The sequence below is a fragment of the Eulemur rufifrons genome, chromosome 6 (genome assembly GCF_041146395.1).
Source record: "Eulemur rufifrons isolate Redbay chromosome 6, OSU_ERuf_1, whole genome shotgun sequence".
Lineage (NCBI taxonomy): Eukaryota > Metazoa > Chordata > Mammalia > Primates > Lemuridae > Eulemur > Eulemur rufifrons.
In genome coordinates this window covers 53,626,208-53,635,645 of record NC_090988.1, presented here as the reverse complement: position 1 = coordinate 53,635,645, position 9,438 = coordinate 53,626,208, and the positions used below count along the sequence as shown (strand labels likewise).

Below are 9,438 nucleotides of genomic sequence, written 5' to 3'. Positions count from 1 at the left end.
TCACCCTCTTGCACCTGAAGTCTAGCCCCCGGAAGTACATCGTGGACTTCCTCACTCTGCTGCAGTCCTTTCTGCTGTCTAACTCGAGTTCTTCCTGCTATGTCCACCTTATATACTGGATGGAGGCTTCTTCAGAGCAGGCCATGGCCTGGGCCTGGGGGCTTCTCTGAAATGTCACACACCCTGCTTTATAAAACACCCTGCTTTATTTTGGCTCTTGGCACTTCCCACCACTGGCAGGGGGACTGTTCTCTATCTGTTTGCTGTTGGTCTGCCCTGGAATGGTGCTCCCTGAGGAGAGGGACCTTGTCTGTCTTGTTCATACCTATTTCCCTAGTGCGGAGGGCAGTGCCCGGCACACAGTAGGTGCTGGAGAGATGGCGAAAGGCTGAACACTGGCTGCTGTGACCGCCCCACCCCATAGGTCTGCCCAGGGCAGAGTTGCAATCAGACAGGTCCCAGCGCCCCCTGGAGGAGGTGTGGCCCTTGGCTGTGTGGACCCACCGGGACCTAGATGGGGTGGGGGTGGAGGGATGCACAGGAGCTATGGGAGCCAGACCGAGTTTGGAGAAGCCTTCTAGAGAAGCTTCTGGAAAGAGAGGTCTTTGCTTTTGGCTTCAAAGATGAGGGAAAGAGCCTTTCTTGGAGCACAACCAGCAAGAGTGAGGCAGAAGGCTGGGTGCGGTGGCTCACGCCTGTAATCCTAGCACTCTGGGAGGCCAAGGCGGGAAGATCACTTGAGGTCAGGAGTTCGAGACCAGCTTGAGCAAGAGCGAGACCCTGTCTCTACAAAAAATAGAAAAAATTAGCCGGGCATGGTGGTAAGCGCCTGTAGTCCCTGCTACTTGGGAGGCTGAGGCAGGAGCATCGCTTGAGCCCAGGAGTTTGAGGTTGCTGTGAGCTAGGCTGATGCCACACGGTACTCTAGCCCGGGCCACAGAGCGCCTGTCTCAAAAAAAAAAAAAAAAAAAGGAGTGCGGCGAAGCTCGAGAGGCTTGTGGACCTGCAAGGAGTGGGCGGCAGGAACCTGGAGAGCTGTGGCTGGACGGGGAGGCTGGGGCTGGGGCGTGTTGTGACCCTGTCATCGCCCAGCTGCGACACATACTTCCTTCCTCCCAGGCTCCCTTGCTGTGGGACACCTGGCTGTTTAAGGAAGGGGAAGGAAGCCCTTCCCCCTCTGGGAAGCCTCCCAGCCTGCAGAGCCCTCTGCCTGCCCCTCCAGCCTGCCCTGCCCTGTGAGGCCACCCCATGCTCTGCCTGCCCAGCAGCACCTTGCTAACTTCCTGTTGTCAACAGAAAAAAAAGACCAAACTCTGTAAAATAGTTTTAAAGAGATTTACTCTGAGCCAAATTTGAGGACCATGACCCGGAGCCACTCCCAAGAAGCCTTGAGCAAGTTGCCTGGTGTGGCTGGATTACAGTTTGTTTTTTTATTTTTTTTTTTTATTTTATTTATTTATTTTTTTTGAGACAGAGTCTCACTCTGTTGCCCAGGCTAGAGTGAGTGCCGTGGCGTCAGCCTAGCTCACAGCAACCTCAAACTCCTGAGCTCAAGCGATCCTCCTGTCTCAGCCTCCCGAGTAGCTGGGACTACAGGCATGCACCACCACGCCCAGCTAATTTTTTCTATATATATTTTTAGCTGTCCATATAATTTCTTTCTATTTTTAGTAGAGATGGGGTCTCGCTCTTGCTCAGGCTGGTCTCGAACTCCTGAGCTCAAACGATCCGCCCACCTCGGCCTCCCAGAGTGCTAGGATTACAGGCGTGAGCCACCACGCCCGGCCTACAGTTTGGTTTTATACATTTCAGGGAGACAGGGGTTACAGGTAAAGTCATAAATCAGTATGTGGGAGGCATACCTTGGTTTGGCCCGAAAAGGTGGGCCATCTCGAAGGTGGGAGGGGCTTACAGGTTATAGGTGGGTTTAAAGATTTCTTTGGCTTGTAATTGGTTAAAGACAGGAAGCTTTGTCTAAAGGCTTGGAGTGTTTTAACATAAGGAGCTGTTTATCAGAGATAAGCCACCAGACACAGATTTGTTGTATAAATTGAGGACCTGCAGGTTTGTCTTGCCTACCCTTAGGCCTGTTAATGGGTTACAAAGGATGGCCCCAAGAAAGGAGGGGGGCATGGTGAGGCATGTCTGACCTCCCTCCTCCTGGCAGGCAATTTAGTTTTGGGATATCCCTTTGGCCATGTGGGGGTCCATTCAGTCAGCCAGTGAGGGGTGAGCCTTAAAATTTTATTTTAGTTCACACTGTCAAGTCCTGTCATCCTGAAAGTGGTGCTGAGGGGACAGCAGCTGCCTGCCTGTCCCTGCTGCCCGGCTGAGTGTCCCCTCCATCTGCCGTAGGCTGGAGACCACCCCGGGGCCTGAGGATGAAGCCGAGCCCACTGTGCTGGCCCCTGTCCTGCCTGCTTGTGGTGAGTTGGGGAGGGGCCCTGGGGAAGGCAAAAAGCCAAATCCTCAGTCCTGCACCCCAGCCCCCAGCACGGGGGGTGCAGACGCTGCTCCGGAGCCCAGTGCTGGGGTGGGCTTCGTTGCTCAGCGCTTGAAGAACCTGAAGCAGTCAGACCCTAGGAAGCAACTTCGGACCCCACCCCTGGCATGAGATGGTGACCCAGAAGTGGAGACCATGACTGTCCCCACTCAAGGCACCAAACCGTGCCCACCCAGGCCCGTGGGGGCATGGAGAAGAAGGACGGACTCGCTGGCGTTCATAGGCGAGGCAGGCGTGGTTGAGGTTAAGACGCCTGCCAGTAGGAGGCATGAAAACCGAGCCCAGCAGGGAGGGTGGGCAGGGCGCCTAGAGGAAACTGGGCAGAAGAGGCCTGGAATTTGGAGCCTGAGAACCTTAGCATCTTAGATGCTGGGGTTCAAGATCCGTGTTGGTCTAGGGACCCCCGATTCCAGGTCCCGGAATCAGAGCCTCAGATGACTCTGGACTATAGACGTGCAGCGTCTTGGAGTCCGCTCTGGGACCACCTTTCTCCTGTGATGCTGGAAGCTCAGGGAGGGCGAGACTTGGCCTCGGGCCCCTCCAAGGCTTGCTGCTGGTGCGGGAAGCCTGCCAGCCGTAGCAGGTCAGGAGCAGGTCTGGGGCCTGAGGAGGTCCCCAGAGCCTCTGTGTAACATTCCACCTCCAGGGTAGCTGCTCCGCCCTGTGCCTGCTGCCCCCGCAAAGCTTGGGACACATTGGAGGAGGGATTCAGGGCAGACACTTCCTACCTATGAATGGGAAGCAGAGGGAGCTCCCAGTGGACGGGCTGGAGGACACGCACTGAGAGCATAGCTCCTTGGCACGCCCTGTTTGGGTGCACGGGTGTGAATGGGGTGGCCTCGCCTCGTGGGGAGGTCACAGAGGAGGATGTGGTCCTGGAAACTCAGCCCAGGGCCCGCAATAGGAAGCACGAGCTGCAGACTTGGCTCCAGGGACGATAAACAGGCTGGTTAATGACACGAGCAGCTGTGATCGGGGTGGGGGTGGAGGACCAAGGCAGCAGGACGGAATCTGAGAGAGGAGTTGGAAGCATTTCCTTGTCATCATCTGGTTACTGAAAGGGCTGTGACTCACAGACCCTAGGTCTTGACGATCCTGATCTGGCCCTGTCTGGGGCTTTCTAGCACTTTCCAGAGGCACTGGCAGTGCAACAGGTCTGGGACGGGGCAAGTTTGCCTTGCAGCATGAGGGATTGAGGTTAGAAGAGTTTCGCTGAAGCCTAGGTGGAGTGGCCCTGTGTGGTCAGTGGTCCCCGCCACCAGGGCCTCAGGAAGTAGACAGTGGGTAGATGACCCCAGAGACCACACGCCCAGCACTTTCTGCCTCGTTCAACGTGCTCCTGCCTGCTGTTCTTCCAGCTGCTGCCTTGGTCTCTGGCCACTCCAACATCAACGACCACTTGGCAGTGCCCACCTGGGGAGGAGCCCAACCTGGTGAGTGTTGCCGCCCATCTGCCCTGTCCTGGGAGGACTCCCGAGGGCCAGGGACAGAGTCCCAGGCCTGGCTTCCCCAGGGACCTCAGGCTTAGCTCCTGGCCTTGTTCTCACCCTTTACCTCCCACAGGACCCAGGGCAGGACACATTATGCAGGTCCTGCCCACCAGGCACCTTCTCAGCCTCATGGGGCTCCAGCCCATGCCAGCCCCATGCCCGCTGCAGCCTTCGAAGGCGGCTGGAGGCCCAGCTGGGCACGGCGACTCAAGATACACTGTGTGGAGGCTGCCAGCCTGGGTAAGCCATGGGGCTGGGGGTGGGGCTCCTGGCTGGGTGACCAGGACTGTGGATCTGGGGGTCCTGGCCTCACCCCAACCTGAGCAGGCCTCAGTCTTCCCACCTGTGCAATGAGATGGTGCAGGGCCAATGAGGGTACCTGGTAGGAAGGAACCCAGCCTCTCTTAGGGATACTTTTTGGGGGAAACTTCCAGCCCGCAGTGACATCTTCCCTCCCTGCAGGTGGTTTGGGCCCGGGGGGGTCCCCCGAGTTCCATGTCAGCCATGTTCCTGGGCACCTGTTGGTACTCGCGGCTGTGACGGTGAGTGGCAGACTGGGACTAGGACTGGTGGGGGCGTGTGGGAAGGGGCAGCCAAGCTTGAGCCCAGGAGCTGCCGCAGTGTCCGTGTGGGGGCAGCGGGGTCCTTCTCCCAGCCCAGGGGAGGGCGTGCAGCCCGAGGGTGTCCGGCAGGACACGGTCAGTCGCTCCACTGGCTGAGTCCGCCCACCTTGCTCCTGAGTGGCAGAGACCCTCCAGCAGGCGGCAGCCACAACTGGGGACTGGGGGACTCACTTCCTGACCAGTCCCCTGTCCCTATCCCCTCAAAGAGACCCATGCGGATGAGCATGAGCACACGTATGTACACATACACTCACATCCATGCACCCGCGGCGCACCTCCTCTCACGGCAGAGCCAGTCACCTGGGGCAACTAGTTCACGTTCCAGGCCATGGGGGTGGCAGGATCCTGTGTCCCTGTGCCCAGGCATATGCCCCCTGTGCCATCTGTTCACCCCTCTGACCTCAGAGGTTGGGGCCGAGGGTCTGGCCATCCTGAGGCCTGAGGAGGCCCAGTTCGGGTTGACTGATCAGGCGGCCAGAAGGGAACAGCAGGGGGTGACTTGGCCTTTGCTTCTCCAATATGGCGGGAGTGGGGTCCCCAGGACACATCGTCAGTTCCTCCCCACTCCACGCTAACTCGGGCCCCGGGCCTCTGCCTCTCTGTGTCTGCGTTTCTCTCCGCCTCTGTCTTGCCTCCACCCTCCACGACACTCAGAATGGGGGCGGCGAGCCCGGCGTGGCGTGGAGGTGGCCGCAGGGCCCAGCGGCGGTGGTGAGACGCAGCAGCCGGGGAACAGCACGCGGGCGGGCGGCCATGAGGAGACGGCCACGCAGTACGCGGTCATTGCCATCGTGCCTGTCTTCTGCCTCATGGGGCTGCTGGGCATCCTGGTGTGCAACCTCCTCAAGCGGAAGGGCTACCACTGCACAGCTCACAAGGAGGTCGGGCCCGGCCCCGGCGGTGGCAGCAATGGTGAGGCTGGCTGGGGTCCGGGCGGGGAGGACGAAGGGCACGAGCTAGGAACCTCCCTGGCCGTGGGGGTCTGACAGGGAGAGGCCTGCGAGGGCTGGTCGGGAGGCGACAGCTGCAGACTGACCAAGTGGGAGGAAGGGTGAGCGGGGGCGGAGCAGAGGCCGGGTAGCCAGTCAAGTGGCTTCAGCAGGATTCCCACCCTGGGCGAGGACCTGCCAAGCTGCGGGTTCTGGGCTCTTGGGGCCACAGTTGTGTATGTGGTTCGGGGTCAGATGGCCTTTGAGATACTCAAGGTGACCTCTGACCTCTGGCCTGGAGGGAGAATTGAACGCTCTACGTCACACGGGCTGGCAGGGCAGCTGTCCTGGGCGGGCACCACGAGGGGATTAGGTTTCAGTTCCAGGCTGTGGTTTGAGCTACAAGTCCTGGAACCAGTGGGAGAGGCATGTTCTACCACCCCGACCCCAGGGCCCTGTCCCCTGTCTTCTTCTCCACCCACCACTGTCACCTGACGGGCAGGGGCTCCCACATGCACATATGTGCCCTGGGCCAAGTCAAGAGTAAAATGGCATCTCCCATGCCAGTACCCCAAGCTGCCCAGCTGGCCAGAGTCCCTTCCAACTCCTGACACTGAAGTCTGGAGGAGGCAGGAAGGGGACAGGAGCTTTGGGCAGGCAGGAAGGAAGGGGGCGGCTCAGGGCCATTTTGCCTGAGACCACACTTGTTTTCCTAGCCTGGTGACTTCCTTTCAGTGCTGGCTGCTGCCTGGGTGGCAAGTCCTGGGAGCTCTGTTTGCTTCTGGGCTCAGGATTGATCACAGTGGTCCATTCTCACACCCTTGAGGTTCAGGTCCAAAGCTGACCAGGGGCCCTCAGTTAAATAGTTACATAGACAGGGTGGTGTGCAGGGAGGTAGTGGGCCTAGAATGGCAGAGTTCGCTGTAGGTGTTGGGAGTTCTGGGAGGGAGGTGACCCACAGCTCCCTGAGGCTGAGAAGGGGACAGTGCAGGCCCAGAAAAGGCTGACCCCGCACTTCCCCCCCATACACGCACACACTCTGTAGGGACTATGCAGTTCAGATGGTTCTGAAACCTCTAAGCACCTGGGGCTTCTGGGTGCAGGAAACAGTAAAGGAGACGATGGGCTTCATCTGATCCTGCAGGTGCAGGGCTCTGGGAGACTTGTCACCCAAGCACATACGCACGGGGCTCTGCTGTGACTCGTAGGAAGGCCGGGGGCGCCCTCTGCCGGCTGATCCTGGCATAAGCTTGGGAGCCTGGAGTCCCCCCTCTTCTGCAGGATCATGGTCCTTCTCTTCTCTTCCCCAGGAATCAACCCTGCCTACCGGGCCGAGGATGCCAACGAGGACACCATTGGGGTCCTGGTGCGCCTGATCACAGAGAAGAAAGGTGAGGAGAAGGTCTGACCCATCCCAATGCCCGGGAGAGGAGGGTCTCCTCCAAGAGCCTGTGAGGCAGCTGCGGGGGTCAGAGTCCTGCCCTGGGATGGTCAGCCCCACCTGGCACGCTCTGGCCCAGCAGTGCTGCCCCTTGGCTGCCCAGGCTGGGGAAGGGCAGTGGGTAGGTAGCGGGTTCTCTGCTGGGGCAGGGGGCGGGAGGGCTGCCCTGTGTCGCCAGAGCCAGGTTCTGACTGCAGCTGCCCACAGAGAACGCCGCGGCCCTGGAGGAGCTGCTGAAAGAGTACCACAGCAAGCAGCTGGTGCAGACGAGCCACAGGCCTGTGCCCAGGTGAGCGGGCCGGAACCTGCAATAGTCAGCCTGCCTCCTGGGGGCTCACCACTTGCGTCTGTGCCTCCTCCTGTCCCCCGGCCCCTCCTGGCCTGCCCTCCTGACTGCTCCCACCTGCCCTCCTGCAGGCTGCCACCGGCGCGCCCCAGCATGCCGCACATCTGCCCGCATCGCCACCACCTCCACACCGTGCAGGGCCTGGCCTCACTCTCTGGCCCCTGCTGCTCCCGTTGTAGCCAGAAGAAGTGGCCTGAGGTGCTGCTGTCCCCTGAGGCTGCAGCTGCCACCTCTCCTGCTCCTAGCCTCCTGCCCAATCCAGCCAGGGCTCCCAAGGCCGGGGCCAAGGCAGGACGCCAGGGCGAGATCACCATCTTGTCTGTGGGCAGGTGAGGTGGGCACAGACAGGGTCAGGGAGACAGCCTGTGGGGGGGCAGGGCAGGGCCCTAGGTTGAGCCCTAAGCACCCTGCTTAGTGGTGGCCCTGCCCTTATTGGGCCTCTCTGGGCAATGGGGGTGGCCAGAGAGAAGTCATGACTTCCCAGCTATGCTGTGTCTCATGTGCAGCCCTTGGGTGCCCAGGGCAGGGCCTTGGCCCCATGGCGCCTGGGCCTGTCCACCTGCAACCTGGAGTTGCAGCGGGTGGGGGCTGGGTGCAAATGGCGGTGGAGTAAAGCCCTTGTCTGTGGGTGGGAGCTGGGAAGGGCTCAGGTGTCAGGAGGCTCAGGTTTTGATCCATGAACTTGCTCTGTGACCCTAGGCAGGTGCTGCCCTGTCTACACCTGGGATTCCCTCTCTAATGGGATCGATCGCACCACTTCTCCTCACAGGTTCCGTGTGGCTCGAATTCCCGAGCAGCGGACAAGCTCAGTGGTGTCTGAGGTGAAGACCATCACAGAGGCTGGGCCCTCAGAGGGCGACCTCCCTGACTCCCCACGACCTGGCCTTCCCGCTGAGCAACGGGCACTGCTAGGAAGTGGCGGAAGCCATGCGAAGTGGCTGAAGCCCCCGGCAGAGAACAAAGCCGAGGTGAGGGCTTGGGGGAGGGATCTGTTTGCACCAGGGCCACCTCTGACCGAAGATAGGGCAGGGGTGGATGTGCAGGGGGCCCTGGGCAGGGGCCACTTCTCTGGAACCCAGAAGCCAGCCTGACCCCTGACCCTGTGCCCCAGGAGAACCGCTACGTGGTCCGGCTAAGTGAGAGCAACCTGGTCATCTGAGGGCTGCCTGGGCTGAGAGCACTGCAGCCTGCCCTGGGAGGTTCTGGCGGCTTCCTGGAGGAGGTAGAGCCCCAGCTGGGACTGTGAGGACTAAGATGCGATGGCTCAGCAGAAGAAACAGTGAAGGCCACGGCCTGGAGGTGGGACCGTCCGCCCCAGTGAGCAGCAAGGCGGGTCGGCGAGCGCCGCATGCAGGAGCAGATTGAGAGCCCCGTCCCCGTCCCCCGTGCCTGCAGGATGCCCCCGACCCCGTGCCTGTACTGGCCGGATCTGGGAGCCCACGGGATTCTCTGTACCGCCGGGGGCTAGGCTTGGTGGGAGGCAGGGGCCTGTGTCTGGCGCGCCTGGCCCCCTCCCTTGGTAATTAGCCACCCCCCGCCCCTGTACAGGCCCTAGAGCAGATGTGCCTCCCCCTCCTCTTCTGGCAGGTCTTGTAAAGGGAAGGGCAACAGAAGCCCTGCGCTGGGAGGCAGTTTTCCGGGTTCTGACCTTGGGCACGCTCCCGGCCATTGCTGGGTCCTGGTGTTTCTGACTGTGAGGTGAGAGATGACGTCTCCGTACCCAGGGCCTCTCCGGCTCCTTGCAGGGTCTGGGCTGGGCTGTGGGGGACGGGGGAGCTGGACTCTGCCACCACTCCCGGTAGTAGCTTTACATGGCCCCACTGTTGCTGCTCCCAGGGCCTCTGCCTTCAAGGCCCCTTCGGGGCTGTCCATCCATGGCTCTGCCTACAGACGGGGCTTAATGCATGTGCCTGCCCCACCCCGCTGTTTTTAATGAAACTGAAAAAACAGTCTTGACCCGAGCAGGGCTGTGGCGCAGAGCCCTGGCCTGCCCAGCCACCCGCAAGATCTCAGGAGCTTCGGGGAGAGGAGTGTTGGCTGGAGCAAGCCTCTGGCCTCAGTGGCTTCCGTGTCCTGTGGTGCCAGCGTGTCTGGGCAGCGCAGGCG

General features: G+C 60.7%; 1 protein-coding gene across 6 annotated transcripts; it reads left to right on the top strand.

Annotated features, from left to right (window-relative positions):
* Positions 1-2,375: 2,375 nt before the first annotated feature.
* On the top strand, positions 2,376-8,525 carry RELT (RELT TNF receptor). 6 transcript variants are annotated; one of them, XM_069469287.1, is made up of 10 exons: positions 2,376-2,426; positions 3,862-3,936; positions 4,067-4,233; positions 4,456-4,535; positions 5,271-5,528; positions 6,856-6,936; positions 7,194-7,275; positions 7,404-7,661; positions 8,102-8,300; positions 8,444-8,525. In XM_069469287.1, the coding sequence occupies exons 1-10, from the start codon at positions 2,382-2,384 to the stop codon at positions 8,489-8,491; spliced, it is 1,293 nt and encodes a 430-aa protein (XP_069325388.1). In that variant the 5' UTR covers positions 2,376-2,381; the 3' UTR covers positions 8,492-8,525. The 6 variants fall into 6 exon arrangements, with proteins under 6 accessions (XP_069325388.1, XP_069325385.1, XP_069325384.1 ...); XM_069469284.1 differs by having other exon boundaries at positions 2,382-2,426; positions 3,910-3,936; XM_069469283.1 differs by having other exon boundaries at positions 2,382-2,426; positions 8,447-8,525.
* The last annotated feature ends 913 nt before the right edge of the window (positions 8,526-9,438 follow it).